This window comes from Zootoca vivipara, chromosome 3 (genome assembly GCF_963506605.1).
Source record: "Zootoca vivipara chromosome 3, rZooViv1.1, whole genome shotgun sequence".
Lineage (NCBI taxonomy): Eukaryota > Metazoa > Chordata > Lepidosauria > Squamata > Lacertidae > Zootoca > Zootoca vivipara.
This window is the reverse complement of record NC_083278.1, coordinates 44858124-44878984: the sequence shown is the minus strand read 5'-3', so window position 1 is coordinate 44878984 and position 20861 is coordinate 44858124. Positions and strand designations below refer to the sequence as shown.

Below are 20861 nucleotides of genomic sequence, written 5' to 3'. Positions count from 1 at the left end.
AGTATCTCAGGCGCCGCGTCTGCCCTTACGAAAGATGGCGGTCGGACCGCTTTCTCCAGCGGGTTCCAGTGACGTAAGTTTCTGTTCCGGGTGAGTCCTAGCGGGCGCCATTTTGTGTGGTTCGGGAAAAAAGCCTACCGGAGAAACGGAGGCAGCCCAAGAGCTGCTAGTGCCGCCGGTCGGCAGGAAAGGAGCGGGAAGGGGTGAGTAAGGGCCCATAGGGCGGCTGCCGTTGAAAAGACACTCGACGCCGCCGAAGGACTGGGGCGTCTTTCCCTTCGCCGTCAGGGGGCGCGCCAGGGCTCGGCGCTGTTGTCCCAGCAGCCGGCGCGGTTGAGAAGGTGGGGGGAGGGGTCTGCCCTCTGGGCCCATGTGAAGAAGCGTGGAGGGATTCGCCCCTCTCGATTCCCCCACATTGGTTGACTTATCTCAGCTGGCGCTTATTTACTGCACGTAACCCCTTTTCTCGAGGTTCTCTTTCCCCCACCCCTCACGTACCCACCCCCTTTTGCGCATGCGCCTTTGTCCTTGCTGTGGTACTGAACGGGCGGGTTGAGATTAAAACCCGTTACGAATCCATAATGCGCATGCGCCGGTGCGCTCCCGGTTGATCGGAATGAAATATATGGGGGTTGACGTTTGGGGCCGGTGGTGGTCTTGTTGCTAGTGGTGCCTGGAGGGAAGGGATGGAGTCAGTCACGCCCATTGGCTCGATAAGCATGTACTTTACAGTATAGGCGTTTTTATTATATAGGATTACTGGCTGATAGTTGCCATAATGGGGTTGGGAACTTGGATGCTTTTTAAGCTAAGTGGGTTTTTCCCCTCGTGTAGCCTCGTAAAGCAATTCATACTTCACTACATATTCGTCTGGTCCAAAAATGTCAAATTCTTGCAGTTATTCATGTGAACTCTGATAATGTTTTTCAACAGTACCCTGCGCATGTTTACTTGGCAGTAAGCATTGTTCAGTTTAGTGAGGCCTAGCTGCAAGCATTGAGGCTCAGGAAGGCTCTAACCTCACAGATCTTGCACAGATCGGCAGAGGGGAGCCCCCTTGGTGTTTCCTCAGCCCCCAGATGCTTAAAGGGGAGTGGTGGCAGAGCATATTTTAACTGATTGTTTTCAGAATGTTTTTGCCTTTTGTTTTTAAGTTGTGTATATTATTTGCCTTCCTGGGTCTCTTGGGAAGTCAGGGTGGGATATAAATGCAATAAATAATCAGTGTCGGGATGGGAGACAGTCTGGGAACTTTATGTGTAATGATTTGGGTTCCATGATGGAAGAAAGTTGGACTTTGAAATAAATAAAAGATTGTCATGGTTAGGATTAATTTGAAGCCTTTCACATCTTTGCTATGAAAGCATGTGTGCTAAGTGAAGCACTCTACTTCATTTTGCTTCACAGCAGTAAAATCTGTGATTGTGTACGCAAAAAGTTGGGGTGGGGAACTAAGCTTTTATATACAGATTATTTCAGCAATTCAACTGGTTTTACATGCACTAACTCAGTAATCCCAATAAAGAGTTTTGTAATGCAGGAGAGTATTCTGACATTATAGATGGGAAGAGGAGAAAAGAGAGTAGCAGTTTTGCTTAATGCTACCAGCTGAGTTAATGGCTTTGAGATTTTAAACAGGGAATTCACAATTTTTTAAAAAAACCCTTCCAGTAGCACCTTAGAGACCAACTAAGTTTGTCATTGGTATGAGCTTTCATGTGCATGCACACTTCCTCAGATACACTGAAACAGAAGTCACCAGACCCTTATATATAGTGAGAGGGTGGGGAGGGGTATTACTCAGAAGGGTGATGGGAATGGGTGATTGGCTGATGACTGCAATCACCCATTCCCACCACCCTTCTGAGTAATACACCTCCCTACCCTCTCACTATATATAAGGGTCTGGTGACTTCTGTTTCAGTGTATCTGAAGAAGTGTGCATGCACACGAAAGCTCATACCAATGACAAACTTAGTTGGTCTCTAAGGTGCTACTGGAAGGAATTTTTTTTATTTTGTTTCGACTATGGTATACCAACACGGCTACCTACCTGTAAAGGGAATTCACAGTTGACAGTTTTCATCCCCACTGTATACCAACTCTGGATGGCCTGAGTGTAAATATTTCATGGAAAAGAAGCTTCAGTATGCATGGAACCAGTTACATTATTGATGGAAATGCATGTAGAATGCAGTGTTCAGGAGTATGTACAAAAGGGCTTGTCTTGTCCATGCTAACTTATAGTTTTCAAATCGTACAGCTATTTTGATAACTTAATTCTAACTGTCTGCTCAGAAGTAAGTTTTATTGTATTCAATAGGACTTCTAGATAAGTGGGGTTATGGTGGCAAACTAAGGTACTGTACTAAAACATACTTATCAACTTCATACACTTCTCAACATACATTGAAAACTGAAATACTCTGATAGTCAAAGATTCACTGTTGGGTAATCTATGTTGATAACATCCAGATGTCTCTGTACCAGCTATTGTCTAAATAATTATTTCTGATTACGCCCCATCTCTTCCCAAAGGTTTTGGATGAATAATAGCAGCTTAAGAAAATAAAGTAAAAACAGACTATCCAGTTAAAATATTTAGAAATTAAAATTACCACATGGGTGTCAAAACTTTTGCTGTCAAAACTCCAGACAGGAAGGCTTTGCTGCACTTCTGGAAATCATTGAAGCTTGAACTTCAGTGATTAACTTCACACACCTAACACGTGAAACATCTGCACCCAAGTTTACTTTTCAGCAAAATCCTACATCAGCCTTGGCCACATTTTTGCCAATTGCAGTTTACTTTTGGGATCTGACTTAGTTATACTGTGATGGGTGTTCTGGGAATGCTTTAATGGCTTCTCAGCAACATTTTGCTTGTTGGAATTTTCATTGTGCCTAATAGAGGACAAAATAGACATATACAAGGCATATGATATTAGTTAAAGAAATATAAATATAAAATATAAAGGGCCAGTTTGGCTTTAAAAGTAAAATATATCTGTTAAATGTCTGAAATCAAGGAAGGTATCTTGTTGCATATGATCCTGTGTGTAGTCCAACTGGTGTCTCTGAGAATTAGGGGAAATAGTGTTTTCCAATAAATAGATTTTAGTTCAGGTCAAATCTGTTCTACAGTTTTCCAGGGTAGCTTATAAAAGATTAAAATTAAAAACATTAAAAAGCCATAGTGTAAACAAATGGCATAAAAGCAAACACCAAAGGTCAAAAGTAATGTAGATAGGATTAAAAGACTTGAACAGAAAATAGGTATTTGCTTACTCATGAAATTACATTGCATTTTCAGGCAATGCTCCCTGGGTACAGCATTCTACAATGGGAGGGCTATCCACTCCAATTGTAAGAAAAATAAGTACCGTAGGTTGTTTTCTTTAGCTACCCGCTGCATCTCAGATGATGGGGGCACCTATTGAAGATCTTAGTGAAACATAGGATATGTAGCATGGTACTAGTGACAAACTGGGACCCAGGTGGCGCTGTGGGTTAAACCACTGAGCCTAGGGCTTGCTGATCAGAAGGTCAGCGGTTCAAATCCCTATGACGGGGTGAGCTTCCGTTGCTCGGTCCCAGCTCCTGCCAACCTAGCAGTTCGAAAGCACGTCAAAATGCAAGTAGATAAATAGGAACCGCTACAGCGGGAAGGTAAACGGCGTTTCCCTGTACTGCTCTGGTTCGCCAGAAGCGGCTTTGTTATGCTGGCCACATGACCTGGAAGCTATACGCCGGCTCCCTCGGCCAATAATGCGAGATGAGCGCGCAACCCCAGAGTCGGTCACGACTGGACCTAATGGTCAGGGGTCCCTTTACCTTTACCTTTACTAGTAACAAAAAGGAAATTACAGCCTCTTCTATATAGAGTACATATGTGAGATTGTGTTGGAGTCACACATGTTTAGTATGTACTGCTCATCTGTTTTCAGTCCTTTACTGAAATTACACACATAGTCACATCTGCTGAGAGTTGGAAGCCAGCTTCGGGGTGCAAGTTCAAAGGCAGAAAGAATAATTTTGAAACTTTTATTAATAGAAGTAAAGCATTTGAGATAAAAAAGGTATCTATTGCATCATTTTTTTAGAACACTGAAAAATAATGCATGTACAAATGATAGAAGATCTAGAACAGATGTGGAGAACTTTTGGGCCTCCAGATTTCGCTGAACTAGAACTCCCATTAACACTGCAAGCATGACCAATAGCTAAGGATGATGGAAGTAGTAGTTCAGCAACATCTGGAGGGTGAAAGGTTTCCTACACCTAGTACAGAAGAAGAAAATGATTCATATTTTGGGAATATTTATAGATGAAAACTTACTGTCTGGCTCATGCTAAAATAGTTTAGCAGTGGAGGAACAATGTCGGCAGCTCCTCACCTACACATAAACAGTCTCTAGTGTGAACTTGGCCCTCTGCATATGCCCATTTGACTTGTGAGCGTCCCCTGCTTTTTGAAGGGAAAAAGTCACATTAATATGTCTCCATGCAAACTTAAGCAGATGAGACAGTTACACATGGAGGAGAGGGGGGGTCTTGTGCCACTCATTCATCATTATTCTGTTGCAGTGCCATCTCAGCTGAATGTATGAGAAGTGGGGCCACATGCAAGTAGTGTTGCTTTACAGTGGTTCTGTACTGACACTTTCCACCTGGAAATTATATACAACAAGAAGGGTAGGTAAATAGAGGAGATGCCAAGAATCAAAAGGCAACTTTTTCATTTATGTTTGGAATGCTCTGATACAGAAAACATCCCAAAATTATTAGGAAGTACATTCCATTAAATATAATTGTTTTTCTTAATATATGTAAGATATTGGTCTCTAATGGATTAAAACATAATAAAAACTAGGCAATAACAATCTGTTAGAATTTACTTTGGAATTTACTTTGGTAAGACAGCGGAATGAGTTCTAGTATTTCAAATTTCACATCATTTGGAATTCAGCAATACTTATGAAGGAGAGACCTATTTTATAGTTCTGTGAGACATTTTATGTGTACCATAAATACATAATGGCATAACTTTTCTTGTGTACTAAATGATCATATGATTGTTCATTGTCACTTCTGTTTGTTCAAAAAGTTTAAAAATCCAAAACCTATAGGTATATAGTTAATATATAAATGGTTTGAACATTAGCGTACAGTATTTCTAGATTCTAAATTCAACTGCATCAGAAGGAATTGGGGTTCCCCCTTGTAAAATTCAAGCCTGGAATATTGTATCTTAGCTGCACCAGAAGAGCAGGGCATTCAGAAACAAGGCAAAAGATGGAAGGGATAGGTCATGAGGGGACAATATGTCTAGATCTAGTATTTCCTATTCTATTCCTATTCCTATGTCTAGTAAAGTATTTCCTATTCGGTCAAGTGGAAACAAATCCAGTCTTACTAACGCATATAGATTAGTACTCTAATATTCTAGGGCAGGGGTAGGCAAAGTGGTGCCCTCCAGACATTGCTGAACTCCAGCTCCTATCAGCCCCAACCATTATAGCCATTGGTCGGGTTGATGGGAGTTGGAGTCTGACATCTGGAGGGTACCTTATTGACTACTCCTGCTATAGGGCTTCTGTGAAACACTGAAGGCAAAACCAAGTGATTGGATTTGAAGGTGGCTTCCTACTGTTTATGGAAAGATTGTATTCCATCTCACACTGGAATGTTGTGCAAAGAAAGTGAAAGTAAATTCACCTGCTTGCACAAGAGTTTCTGCAGCCTCTTAGTGGATGCTTCTGAACTGCTATAGTATAAACCAAGGGTGGGATTCAATGTATGAATGAGTCTCATCAGTGGAAGCCCTCTGCAAGGACTTCTGCTTGTGCAACAGGGCTCCCTCTCTCCACTGTGTGCCCCCCAATATTGGCTAGGGGGTGTTAGAGGGGAGCATTCCATCTGGCAAGACAAATCATGTTACTGTATGATGTTGAATTCTTCCCCTTGCCTGTTATTATATATGAATTTTTGTGCAAGCTGTTTTTCAAATCTCTTGTTCATGGTTCTTCGTATCCAGTATATATAATTTCTAAGATGTATATCAAGCACCTTCCATGCTGGATATATTCCCAGAGCAGCTTAGAAAATAATACAACAATATATTTCAATACTGTAATGTAACACACAAATACAATAATAATAATAATAATAAATTCAGTGGAGTGTAATAAATATGTTGGAAAATTGGAAGGGTGTGTGTGAAATATTTCGTGCCAAAATGACATCAAAGTGAATGTCAGGTGAGGCTCCCTGGGGAGAACATTCCACAGGCAAGTTGGCATGTAAACAGTGAACAGGTGATTCTCTTTTTGTACTTGGTAGCCACATGCCTTACTATACAATGTTGAAGCACACGGGAAAGAGCCTCAGATGCTGACCTTAGTGATCAAGCAGACTGGTAATGAGAAAAAGTGGTCCAGCATGTTTGCTTGGGACAATAGAAATATGTATTTCCTTCAGTAGTTTCCACTGCTTAGGGTAGCGTTCATAGAATTGTAAGGAAGGAAGTTACACTTTCTCATGTGTATGAGTTTGTCTCTTTGTGTGCAATATTTACAACAAAATAATAATAATTTCACTCTTGAATTGTAATAAACGTGTTACAAATATTTGTTGAATCCTACTTAGAAGGAATGTTTCAGTAGGTATCCAGAAGTATTTCTAAGGAACATGTCTCTTAAGCATATTGATAGCTTTCTGGTCTATGCCCCACCCCATCCCACCCAGTAGCAGTTTTACTTAAGCAAATGATAATACATTATAGTCTCAATAATTAATTAGCTTTTGTTGCCACTTCAAAGTCATAGTGTGCTTTGAGAACACTTGTTATCATCTGTCTAGTCACAGAGACTAAATTAATTTTTCTTGATAGGGGTGGGGTTCTTTGGAAGCCTGGGTGTGTTTTTTTTTAAAAAAAACCACCACCAAGAGGCACTCCTGTGATTTGGCAACTCTTCTGGACATCTTTTCACAATATATTTATTTCCCAAAAGTGTTTATCATGGTTTTCCCTCCCCTTCACAATTTTGTTAGGAATTCATGTAATATCTAAATTGACCAGTTTTCTGAAAGTGTAAAGTTCTGGAAGTGAAGTTTTTACTTGTTTCTCAACTGATTATAATCCTGCAATATGAAATGGCAACTCTGTTATTTGCAATTGTCTGGCATATAAGTGTTTCTGGATGCTTCCAGGAATCGGAACAAAATGGAAATATTACTTGATCTGTTTGAGATAATGTTTGGGTAGTTAATTTCATTTTAAAATATAATTTTTTACTTTTGAAAGAGTTAAATGACTCTAAACACATGAAGCTTCAACTCAAACATCAACTGTTATTTTTGATTAAATGTAGAATATATAAAGAACTAAAGATGTGGGATCAAAGTGGGCAGCCTTGGCAACAGTGGCCTTTGAATCAGCAGCAATGGATGCAGTCATTTCAGCACCAGCAAGATCCAAGTAAGTGAATAGTTGGAAAAATGCTTTCAAGATGCAAGCTAGCACACCAATCGGCATTTTAGGAATTTGACGAGGACATGATATTTTACCTGCTACAGAATTAATCAAGCTAATCTGTTCCATAGGGCAGCATGCAACTAACACATCCCAGCAGTGCGAGGATTCTCATTAGCACAATGAAACTTTCTCCCTCTATCTTCCCATGCATGCACCCCACGGCCTCCCCAAATCTGCAAAAAATAGAGGGAACCCCTGTAAACTGGGGAGGCAGGGGAAGGAGAGAGGGTGAGAATCCCATTGCACAAGTGGAAAATCTTGTACACTTAACACTAGGTTGAATACAACTGTTAGTATTTTATTTGCTATCTTTTGATTTCTTGTATGTTGACTTGAAGTAGGTTGGCTGACATTTTGTTGTAGTGTTTTAAAACTATTATGGTCAGCACCAGTGCCCCTCAATTTGATCAGAATGCACTAACTAAAGACCTGGGCTCTACTAGAATACTTACAATGAATCCTACTTGTGTAACATGGGTACGCAGAAATAATATTGCAACTTTCAGCCTTGAAAATGATAGTAAATTTAGGTTGTCTGACTGAAAAGTATTTCCCCCTCAAAAAAAAAAAAAGCTTTTGGGAGATGGGAGAACAAAGATAGGCTGCAATTTAAAACGGGCGCATACCACACCCATTTAAATCCATTGGCAGTTTTCCCCTTGACTTAAGTGTGATGCCGATTTGAACCTTTTAGGCTGCAAGCCTTCATGTAGACTGCTTAGATCTTTAAATCCCATTAAAATTGGCGTGTGTTCAGGATTGCAGGGCTGCAGCCCATTCCTACATACGTATTCAGGAATAAGTTCCACTAAATCCATTGAAGCTTAAGTATGCATGCTAAATATGTATGTATATTATAGCAACTGGAGTATTAGTACCAGTACAGGTTTCGTTCTCTGAATACAGCTGACAAATTCTGTTTATTAGATATTTTTGAAATGGAGGATTGGAAGAAAATGTAATAGGACAATGAACTGTTTTGGTAGTCTTAATGTGCAGTCTTAAGAAGGAAGTCCCACTGTGTTCACTGGGGCTCATTTCTATGTGTGTGTATATAGGATTACAGCCTAAATCTAATGATTATTTGCCTTATTTGAAACAGACCATAGTGTTAGATTAATTATGTGAAGGACACTTTTAAAAGGAAGCTTTTAATGTACTTCCTACATGTGAATAAGGTGCTGTTCTGAGGAGCTTGACAAATAAGTCTTCCTAGTTCTGCCATGGAAACCTGTATGTTGAAAATCTAATTTTATTTCTAGGCCAAATTGACTGGGCAGCATTAGCTCAAGCATGGATTGCTCAGCGAGAAGCGTCGGGGCAGCAGAGTGTAGTGGAACAGCAAGGGATGATCCCAAATGGCCAGGAGATGACAGGCATGGAGCCTGGTCCAAACAACCATGGCAACTTTCAGGGTGATCCAAACTTCAACAGAATGTGGCAGCCAGGTTTGTTTTTAAATACTAATTCCTCTTTGCTTTTGGATTCTAACACTGATATGTTCTATCTTTCTAAGCCTGGAGCATCCTTGGAAAAGGCAAGCTGACTGCAAGATCCAAATCCATTGGCTTTGAATTATTTTTTCTGTTAACGCACAGAATTTAAATTGGAGCATATAGTTCTGCCCTTTGTAGTGCTCTGTGATATGCTCCTAGATGCTGCCTTAATCAGCCAGCTGTAGTCAGATTCAGGCTCTGGTCAGATAGCAATCTATAGATCAAAATGTTTTCTTTTCCCTCACAGGCATTTCATACAGAGATTTTTCATACCAGCAAGTCTAGTGCTTTTTCAGCAATTGCTACTGTTCTTCCTCTATGCTTCAAATGGGCTAACGTTATTTGTTAAAATGTTACAAATGTACATTACTGTACACGAAGGACTTTTCAGTTTCACAAACTCTTATATGTATTTCAAATTAAGCTTGCTAAAGGATACAGTATGGAAATGTATAGTTGAAAGTCGTCGCCCCCCCCCCCCCCCCGTTCTGCCTGTGTGCCTAGTACAGCTATATGCTAAGGGAAATGGTAAGGTACTTGGATAAACTAGCCAAGAACAGTGTCCTTCCTCACTGACTTGTTTCATGATCCTTTTTCAAGTTCACAACTAGCTCTTAGTACGTTATTGATGATGAAAGACAAGATCTTCCTGATTTTGGTTGATTTCATGGTATAGTTACGGTAGCCAGCAAACAAAAATCAAGAAGGAGTATCAGTGATTGTCACAAACAATTAATGGTAGCTTTATTAAGGTATATATTTGTGTGTATTTTACATTAAAGATTTTATTTTAAAAGTCTCAAGAGAAGAAATGGAAAAAATGAGTTGTTACCATTTTGATTTTTAAATCCAAACAGACTGGAGCATGCCCCACCAACCCCCTCATCCACCTCCAGAGCAGCCATGGATTCCTCCAGCACCAGGCCCAATGGATATTGTTCCTCCGTCGGAAGACAGCAACAGTCAGGACAGTGGGGAATTTGCCCCTGACAACAGGCATATATTTAGTCAGAATAATCACAACTTTGGGGGACCACCACCTGATAACTTTGCAATGGGCCCAGTGAACCAGTTTGACTATCAGGTGAAACATTTCTTGCTTAAATATTGTAAGCATGCAGAGCCCATTCCACGGAGTTGTGCCTCTAGTGCTGATTTTCAACAGAATCCACAAGTTTTATTGTTTGCTCAGATACAATTTGTCATCTGCAAACCACCTGCATTGTGAGCATCTCTTTATATTTTGGTTGTTAAAACACCTCATTTTCCAATACAATAAGTTTCGTGTAAAAGAGAAAAATATGAAAGAAAACAAAATGCTTAATTACATGAGCACGTGTATTCTGAGAAGGAACTGCCTATTTAGAAAGATAGCCTAGATGATTTAGTATTTCTTTTCCACCTCTCACCAGTTTGATTTGATTCATAAAGGTGAATTATGCTCACAATATCAGTTTCCAAAATGAATTGTGTGCTCCTGCACACAGCTAAGCTTCTCTGAAATACTGTAATTTAGAAGCGTAGAACTGGCCAAAATTATAGCCAGTTACTCTGGTTCTGTTATTTTTCCTGGGCAAGAGTTCCAGTATGTGCAAGGAACACCTCTAGCTGAAAAAGCATCTCCATTCATTTTACTGGAAGTGTATATTTCTTTAGGTGTGCGGATTGAAGTGAGCAGTGTGGACCGCTGTGCACATTTATGCTTTTGAGTCGGCGGGGGGGGGGGGGCTTTCTAGATTAGGCTTTTCAGAGGAAGTGCCCAGCTCCATTCATTTCAGTGGTACTTAAACATGCCACACTTTTCTGAATTGCTATTATAAACAGTGTGTCGATGTTACACAGTGTTATAAAGTATGATATATGGCAGTCAAATACGAAGTTGTAAATGATTTTTTAAAAGTAAACATCAGTGGAGAATGACTTTCAGGGCTCTTTCTTTTTCCTTTTCCACTTCTGTGTCAAATCCCCACATGCTTATTAGACGTAGATATTACAAGTTTTTTCCCCTGGGCTTTTTAAATTGCAAAAAATGCTGCAGACTTTAATGTAATTGTTAGATTGGTCAGCTGAAGCTCTACACACAAATAAAAATGTACACATTGAATGTCTGAGATTGACCCAGACATTACTATGCAGATTGTTCTCACACATGCACATTTATATAGTTTCCCTGGGCAGCTTACAAAAATATTAAAGTACAACATATAACAATTAAAATGAAATTAAACAGTAAGAGGCAGCAAAAAACCACACCATTCCTTAGAACAGAGATAGCATAAACTAATTTACAACTCTCATAACCAGGGGGCAAGTATGATTTAAAAAGAAAGAAACTTAGATGTTATGTTCCTTTACTTTATATCCCAAACTAGCAGCTGGCTTACTGCAGCTACAGTGGCTTTCCTTTGAACTATAAATCAAACTGATAAGTGTAGTTGAAATTAATATAATTAATATATCTACTTAAATCTTCTCTTCCAACACCCATCCAATACGGAAGGGACTTGGAACTTTTCCTGTTTATTTTTGTTGTGTTACAGTAACGCAAAATTCCTATTTCTGAATTCTGATATGAGAAGGGACTAGTCACATTTTCTTTTCTGAAACGGTCAATTGCACAGTTTAGATAATATAGGCTGTCCCTTAAAATATTAAAAGGGCTTCTATTCAACTTCTTTCTGCTATGCATTCTTGTGCAGACCAAATATTAAAGTTAGGAAATGTGTGGCATTGATCTGAAAGAAAATGAGCTTCATTACTCTTTCAGCATGGGGCTAATTTTGGTCCACCTCAAGGTGGGTTTCATCCACCTTACTGGCAGCCTGGACCACCAGGCCCTCCAGGTCCTCCAGCACCTCCTGCACCACCTCAGAATCGAAGGGAGAGGCCAGCATTCAGAGATCGCCAGCGTTCACCTATCACATTACCTGCAAAACAGGAGACTCCTCAAATTGGTATGTCCTCATCATATTAATTTTAATAAATGTAGTGAGCTGATCTCAGAGAGAATGCATGGGTAGGAGATTTCCCTTTCACCTCCCTATGCTTTGGATTTCAAATGGCGGTGTGAGCTCCCTTGCTCTGTCTCAGCTCCTGCCTACCTAGCAGTTCGAAAGCTCGCCAGTGCAAGTAGATGACTAGATACCGCTGCGATGGGAAGGTAAATGGCATTTCCGTGCGCTCTGGTTTCTGTCACGGTGGTCTGTTGCGCCAGAAGCGGTTTAGTCATGCTGGCCACATGACCCAGAAAGCTGTCTGTGGACAAACGCTGGCTACCTCGGCCTGAAAGCGAGATGAGCACTGCAACCCCATAGTTGCCTTTGACTGGACTTCACTGTCCAGGGATCCTTTACCTTTACCTTAGCCACATCCCAACTCCTATTTATGTGTTTGCCACCACAATGTCTAGTTTAGCCTAGGGAGAGAATTAGAAAGTTACAGTGGCTTTTCCCCCGTGAAACATCCTAACCCATCCATCATCTGATGAGCTTAAAAAGAAAATGAATGGGTTCCTTTTTAAGAAACTACTTTTCTGTATGAATATTTAGATGCTGTTAAACGCCGAACTCTGCCTGCTTGGATTCGTGAGGGCCTAGAGAAGATGGAACGAGAAAAGCAAAAGAAACTAGAGAAAGAGAGAATGGAGCAGCAGCGTTCTCAATTGTCTAAGAAAGAAAAAAAGGAAAATGCCCACCCAGGAGAAGAAGATGGACCACGGTTACCTCAGAAAAGTAAATTTGTAAGTGAAAAAGTTTATTGCACTGACAGAACAGTTGTAATAATTCTGCATTGAATTCTAACTCGTATTTTAAACTATTTCCTAACCTTTTTCTTACAGGATAGTGATGAAGAAGATGAAGATCTTGATAACGTAGAAGCTATAAGTAGTGGAAAAGTCAGTAGAAGTCCCTCTCCAGCTCCTCAAGAGGAGCAAAGCGAACCAGAAATGACAGAGGAAGAAAAGGAGTATCAGATGGTATGGATGAGTTTGGGACCACTTCATTGCCCATGGCTGTATGTGCTTGCTTATTAGTAGGACTGCCATTCTATTTAAAGAAATCATAGTTGGTTTATCAAATAACACCGATTTAATTAATTTTTGTTAAAATTCATTTGATTAAAATAAGAGTTTGCATAAAACACCCTGTTTTTATATGGTGTACATGTATTTTGCAGCAAGTGCAATTTTTGAGAGGTATTCCCTCCTTTCCAGAATTGAAGGGGGTGCCTCTTTAAAGATGGTGTCTGCCACCTGTTGTTTATGCTTACTTAAAAACAATTTTTTAAAAAAATTAAGCAAGGATTCCTTTTTGAGTTGAATAAAAAAAGTTTAATCAACCTGTCCTTAGTTAGTTAAAAATTGCACTCTTAGTTATTAGGAAAAGCTGTTCCCCTTGGGCTAAGCTAGAGAAAGCTAGCAAGCCTGCTAGCAAGCAAGTTCTCTGTGCCTCCGCTAGTGCTTCCACTAGTAGCTATTAAGGCAAGAACGAAATGGTTGTATGCACAGCCTAATATGATGACAGTCAACTCCAACTTTAAATCCACACAACCTACATTGGCATTTAACTACACATTTGACCAGCTTGAGAAAGAACATAAAACCAAATTTGGGCAAAAAAAAGTGGACATATATGACCTTTTGTAAAGTTATGGGCTAGAGCAGGCACCCCCAAACTTCGTCCCTATAAGGATCTTGATTCTCTTACTCAGAAGAAAATATGTACTGCATGTGAAATGTGATTGTAGCGCTCTTCTCCCCCAAACTCTGTTTCCATCTGCTTTCATTACTTGACTACACATCACTGAATGCAAAGGTGAACTGCTGTGCATACTGAACAAATAGGTACATTTTAAAGTACGGTGCTGGTGGCTGAACATGTAAGAAGTTGCATATAGTATGGGCCCAATGCTTTCTTCAGTAGTTCCAATAAATCATGGGTAAAGGAACCATTATGCTTCATAACATGAATAACCAAATAGAATTGCAAGGGTTTGCTGAGAATTGTGTTTGAACTGGGGATTTTATATTTATAATTGTTTAGATGTTGCTGACAAAAATGCTGCTGACAGAAATTCTCCTAGATGTCACAAATGAAGAAATATATTACGTGGCTAAAGATGCCCATCGTAAAGCAATAAAAGGTATGCTTAGGCTTTCTAGTACTTTAATTAAATATCCTTTTGCATGTCCTAGAACATTTAAATCCATAGTATCTGTACCTAAAAGCAGCCTGTATGTTAAGGAAGAAAAGTTGCAAAAATTCAGTTGTAATAATCATATACTATTGTCCTGTGCAGTGTATTGTGAGTTAACTTCAGTTATTTCTTTCTTTCCTATAGAATGACATTTATTTATTTTTACATATTTTAAATAATTCTAGTTCAAATTTAACTGAGTAAAACTTAAGGCATACTTAAATTATGAATGAATTAACTTTCACTGTTAGCCAGCTATTTTCTTTTTACGAAAATAGGCAGCTTTATTCCATATAGTTGTGAGTAAATAATTCTATAATGTTCTGTCTGCAGATGAAATTTATTAACTTGGAAATGTATAACTATAAGAAACTGCTCTATCCACTATTAATTCACAGTTTAAATTTCTGAACATTCGTGGCCAGAAAATAATTGGGTTTTCAATGGATTACGTTTTTAATGTTTTTTCTCTCCTCCACAAAACAGCAATAGTAGTAGATTTAACAATACCATAGACTCTCATGCCTATGAAATCGTGGCTATTTGTGTTAACATGTTGTTCCTGTTGTTGATGTGATACAAAGCTCCTGCAAAACAGCTGGCACAGTCCAGTGCATTGGCTTCCCTTACTGGACTTGGTAAGTATGTTCCCAATTTTGAGAGGGACTTAATGGGGAGATTGCTCTAGCTTGCATTTCTAAATATATATTGAAACTGCCCAAAATGCAATATGCAAGCATCTGATAACTTTTGTGTTTCTTAGAAAGGGCTTATCTTGCAAATAAACCTATTGAAATACATGAAATTGTACAGTGGTGTTATTTCCATTGTAAGCATAATGTAAGCCTGTCCTGTAAATGAAATGTTTTGCACCAGATAGCTACTACAGTATCTAAATAAAGTGAATTTGGAGGAATTTTTCTCCTGTTTTTAATTCAGCTATTAGTGTGTGTTTTGATAAAAGAAACCAATAAAAATCTACAATTTTGCCCTGCCAGCAATCCACGCAACAAATGTACATTTTGAGTTCTCATAGCCAGCACTTAGTATAATATTGGGATATGCTGGATATGAAATTCAGAATTACATTCTGAGATGTAATAGATTTTTAAAAAATGTTTGAAATCTCAGTGTAACATTAATTATACAATTTTAGTAACTGTTATATTAAATATTTTTACTACCGTACTAGTAACAAATTCTTTTCACGTTAGCTTAAATGTATTAGTCAACTAATACTGAAGAGAACATAAAAAGAAAGTAAGAATGCTTCTGTATCAGATGTTCAAGATTACTTTCTGCTAGTCTTGTTAGTTTTTCCAGATCTATCTTTTGGGGGAAGAGAAGTCCATTCCTATTCCATACCTGTACCTCTTTAATGTACAGTCTTTTCTGAACAGTAGAAAATTGATTGGCATTTGGGACTTTTTAAAGCCCTGGATATTGAAGCTGGCTGAAATCATTGCAAAGATGTCTTCAGGGATAGGTCTTAGGCACTGCACTCCTGTGTATATGGTCTTGCTGATGTACACTAAGCATTTGGTACTGGCTCTGTAAAGAGCTTTTTTACCCATATACTTAACGGGAAAGTATGTAATCATAGCGATTGCTTGCTGGAAAACATGGCAAGCTATTCCGGAAGACGTAAAACCAGATACTGAACAACAGGTCAAATGTGTGGGCCTTGAACATCCAGTCAACCACCTTTGGCACTTCCTCCAGAATAAGTGGCTTCTTCAGTGAAGAAGTGAAAGATGGGCAATATACTCTCCTCTTTGCCCTGCAGAAATATTAAGAACCAGGATTAATCTTCCCTCGTGATAGACTAGGCTTTATGCACGCAGGTGGACTGGGTGGTTATGGATCAGGAGACAGTGACGATGAGAGGAGCGACAGAGGCTCTGAGTCATCCGATACTGATGACGAGGAACTGCGACACAGAATCAGGCAAAAACAAGAAGCATTTTGGAGAAAGGAGAGAGAACAGCAGCTATTGCTAGAGAAACAGCTGGAAGGTAGGATGTGTGTTTGGTTCAGAATTGATGACAGCAGCGGTGGTTTTCAACCTCTCAGACTTATGTGCCAGCTTGTACCCTAACTTGCAACCTGGGAGCCAAGCTAAATGGAAATAAGAACGTAAACTTGCGCAGAATAATGCACCATGTACACAAGCCTGAGCTATAGAGTACATTACAGGTAATTGAGGAATTTGGTATTTTCTCTGTGCTTTGATACTGGTTCACAACTCCAGATTGTTTTATCTTTAGCTGACCTCACCTCTGTCAATAACACAGATAGTAAAAATTCATAAGCAGAGGCCTTGGCCATTGTAATTCCTAAGATCTACCTGTTAAGAGTTGGACACACAAGGACTGGCTCACATCCAGAATTTACCAAGTAAAGAATCTGCTAGAATCTTTGGATAGAATAGAGGCAGAATTAGCTATAGCATGAAGAAATCCTTGGGGAAAGGCACATACTTTCCAGTACAGAGATTCCAGGAACACGCATATTACAAAGATTCCTCTGAATTCAATGAGACTGCCAGTTTACAATTGCCCATGGCAACACAGATATTTCATAGATATTTATTGTTATTATTGTTTAGGTTCCATTTATATACTTGCTTCAAAACCCTATTAAAAAGGAAATTGTTGATGATTAACAACCCAATCTAATTCATGTTCACTTGTAAATAAGCTCCATTGACTTTCAAATAGCTACAGAAAAGAAGTAATATGAAAGAAGTAATGTTATACCATGCTGCCTTGTTGATACACTGGCCATTAGTGGATGATAGGGAGAGATTTCTTGTGTATCTGCTATCTCGCTTGGCATGATTTTTGTATTTGTTTCTTTTATGCACTTACTTTTGCAGAAGAAAGGCTCCATAATGAGAAAATTGCTAAAGAGATGAGTGAACTCACCAGTAAAGAGCAAAACAGTTCACCACCAGAGGATGCAAAAGAAGAGGTGGAGGTGGATGTGTTCAGTGAAAAGAAAAAATCTCCAAAGCAAATGACACCAGATGCTGAACCCAAAAAAGAGGTTAAAGAAAAAGAGAGACTAGGGAGGAGTAGGTCAAAAAGTTCAAGCAGTGGTAGCTCGAGTGCCAACAGCAGAAGTAGCAGCAGTAGTAGCAGCAGCACAGCCTCTAGTTCATCCTATAGCAGTAGCTCTGGCAGCAGCCGCAGCTCTTCACATTCTTCTTCCCCTAAAAGGAAAAAGAGGCATAGCCACAGTAGATCACCTTCACATAAGGTTAGGCGCAGCAGAAGCAGGAGCTATTCTCATAGAAACAGGAGAGAGAGGAGCAGGAGTAGGGGCAAGGTAAGAGAAAGGCGGAGATCTAGTAGACATAGGAGTGTAGACAGGGGGGAGAGGAGACGAAATCGTAGTCCTTCCCATGACCGAAACTGGGAGAGGCGTAGAAGTGATAGTCACTCAAGGGATAGACTTGCTAGCCTTTCCACTCGTAGTGGGAGTCGAGATAGGCGTAAAAATGAGGACCAGCGTAGAAGTGAAAGTGGAAACAGGCACAAACACAGCCACGATAGTAAAGTTCAGGAGAGGAAAAAGGAACGCAGCAGGAGCCTAGAAAAAGACAAAAAAAAGAACAGAGAGAGGGAGAGAGACCAGGAGAAGCGCAAAGAGAAACAGAGAAAAGAAGAAAAAGACAGTAAAGCTGGCAATCATGATGAGAGATTAAAGAGGAAAAGAGATAGTGAAAGAACGGTCTCTCGCAGCGATTCAGTTTCCTCAAAAACATTAAGGCATGATTCTAGGCAGGAAAGCAAGAAAAGTTCTACCAAAGAGAGCAAAAAGCACTCAGGTTCGGAATCTAGCACAAGGAGCAGTTCTGAATCACCAGGCAGCAGCAAAGAAAAGAAGTCTAAGAAAGCAAAGCATAGTCGGTCGCGGTCCGTGGAGAAATCTCAAAGGTCTGGTAAGAAGGCAAGCCGCAAACACAAGTCTAAATCACGATCAAGGTAGTATTCTTTTAAGTATCTTGTTTGATTTATGTATTTATTTCTGTTTTTGTTCATCATCATGCCTGAAACTATATATTTTACAAGTTAAGCTAACTTCTTTAGATTATTCTCGGTGGGGTGGGGGTGGCGGCGGATGGGAACGACTTTGATAGCATTTATTTCCAACTAAGAAAATTTAAGTTTTTAAGCCTAACGTGTGTGTGGTTTTGATAGTTCTTTTCCCCTTTAATTTCCTTCCCTTTCTCTTTATTTTTCAGATCAATGACTCCTCCACGTCGTAAACGCTGAGGAATGTTAATGGCACTAGTCATACGATTTAAAAATTCCATGAGTTTTTAAGGGCTTGTCTCATTATAGAGGCTCATTATAGAGGCTACAGTTGTGGCTGTGTAGGTGAAAGCTGAACCCTCCTTTTTAAAAAAAGTAATCTGTAAATAGCTGTATTTTTGGGAAACGCTGCTCGGAGTTAAGTACTTGCTAGGATTTCTTTGTATTTACATTTTTCCTTAGTAGTGCTTACTAAGACTATGAAATATGCCATTCTCTTTCAGCTGTAATGTTCTTAAAATTGCTATTGAATGTACTGTGATGTCAATAAAGTTCTTTAGTTCATTTTTCGTTTAAATTCTTGTATTTTAATTTATTTTAAATTCCTTTTTTTACAATACACTTTTGTAAAATACTGAACAGTTTGTCAGTTTTAAATTTTCTCAGTGTTTTAATTTCCTCGTTGGATAATTCAAGGTCAGTCCCTGGGCAAAAGAATTGTTGAAATGAACTGTAGGGTTTTGTTTTTAAAAATTTTTTCTTGAATTATCATCCTACTGTCTGTGACTAAAATATGCATAATTCTTATTGTACAACATACCAATACTAGCCAAGCACAAATAGTAGCGAAGTGCAAGTAAACAACATGTATGATGTGAGTTTGTAGCTTTGAAACTCTATTCCTCAACATCGTACTTCTGTGTTCAAAAGCACACTCTATAATGGTTCATATGGTTAGAGAAGCTAGAATCTATTTTGGATTCATTTGTTTTATTACTCTATAACTTCTGCAGTAGAAACCATTAAATAACTCTGTGATACAGAAGGTTAATAAAAATAACTAGGTCTGGTCTTGCAACTTATTACTAGAATTATGGTTTCACTTTAAAAACAAGACAGTTCTTAAACTTCTTTTGCCAACATATTAACCACCTAGAGAGATGTTCTTTTGGCTGATAGAACCGAACTCGTAAAAACAGGTATTTGCAAACTATAAATACAAGCTGCCCATCCCAAACAACTCATTGTGACTTCTTGTGAACTTCAAAATGTCAAGACATTCTGATGAGGGGTTCCCAGTATTATGCTTTTTGGTTTTAAAATATAATTCTGCTCACTAAATTTACCCTTTAGAAATGGCTAACGAATGCAATGGCATATGCAGTTGGGAATGTTCCATTAAATTCAGCAGGATTTGTCTTCCAGGTAAACATTGCATAAAAAGAACTGCACCAAAGAATTATGTTGTCCAGAGTCCTCCCATCCCTTTCTCCATGAATTCAACCTACTGTAGTTTTAAACGAAAGAAGAGAAACAAGCTCTAAGGCAGGGGTCAGCAACCTTTTCCAGCCATGGGCCGGTCCACCGTCCCTCAGACCATGTGGTGGGCCAAACTATATTTTGGAAGAAAAAAAAAAAAGAACGAATTCCTATGCCCCACAAATAACCCAGAGATGCATTTTAAATAAAAGCACACATTCTACTCATGTAAAAACACCAGGCAGCCCCCACAAATAACTCCGAGATGCATTTTTAAATAAAAGGAAACATTCTACTTATGTAAAAACACACTGATTCCCGGACCATCCGCGGGCTGGATTGAGAAGGCGAATGGGCTGCATCCGGCCCATGGGCCTTAGGTTGCCTACCCCTGCTCTAAGGATAAACTGGTTTTTAGATAACTAAGAATCTGAGAGATTGGGTTCAAAAATTAAAACTGGGGGCAAAGATTTTTTCAGTGTTCCCATTTATTTTAAAATGAAGTACTGTACTGTACAGCTTTCCATGATCTACTGCATCCACTTTTAAAACTAGACTTCTATTTGTTAAGTAAACAAGATTGTGCATGAAGTTTTTTATATACCACACCAGCTGGATTTGTTAAGTAAACAAGATTGTGCATGAAGCTTTTTATATACCACACCAGCTGGATTTGTCACTCCCTGTATCTGTGGAAATTTCATTCACACAAGTGCACTAATTTCAGTAATGTCTGTATGCCAATAAAGAGAGCATACTCTTCCTATTTAAAAGGCTCATAGGTTTTACTTAATGGTCTATAACACTCACATCACAGAGAGAATGGTGGAACCAAGCTGTTGTCACAATGAGCCTTTAAGTAAATTGAGTTTCCTTTATTGTAGCTATAATTAATTTTTCTACACAATATGGTAAATATGGGGACTTGGAACCAAAGAAGTGAGAGAAGGCAGCTGTCTGGGCCTATTTGGGTTTCAGTGCCTTGTGCCATCACCAGCCAATACAATACTGTACCTACCTTATACTCAATTTCATCACCTCTCTTACGCACCCTGGCAATTATTCCAGTGCTTGTGGAATCATAATGGTTGCCTAGATAAGAGTCTATTCTCT

General features: G+C 39.2%; 1 protein-coding gene across 1 annotated transcript; it reads left to right on the top strand.

The window, feature by feature from the left end:
• The first annotated feature begins 90 nt into the window (after window positions 1–90).
• PNISR (PNN interacting serine and arginine rich protein) lies at window positions 91–18846 on the top strand. Its single transcript, XM_035109340.2, has 12 exons — window positions 91–203; window positions 7374–7480; window positions 8800–8985; window positions 9891–10117; window positions 11801–11987; window positions 12582–12772; window positions 12872–13009; window positions 14076–14175; window positions 14814–14867; window positions 16074–16244; window positions 17108–18218; window positions 18479–18846. Exons 2-12 carry the CDS (start codon window positions 7393–7395, stop codon window positions 18507–18509), a joined length of 2484 nt encoding a protein of 827 aa, XP_034965231.1. The 5' UTR covers window positions 91–203; window positions 7374–7392; the 3' UTR covers window positions 18510–18846.
• Window positions 18847–20861: the final 2015 nt, after the last annotated feature.

Coding starts and splice junctions, on each gene's coding strand:
- PNISR (XM_035109340.2), top strand. CDS start 7,393: ATGTGGGATCAAAGTGGGCAGCCTTGGCAACAGTGGCCTTTGAATCAG. Junction 7,481..8,799: donor TCAGCACCAGCAAGATCCAA/GTAAGTGAATAG, acceptor TTTTATTTCTAG/GCCAAATTGACTGGGCAGCA. Junction 8,986..9,890: donor CAACAGAATGTGGCAGCCAG/GTTTGTTTTTAA, acceptor AAATCCAAACAG/ACTGGAGCATGCCCCACCAA.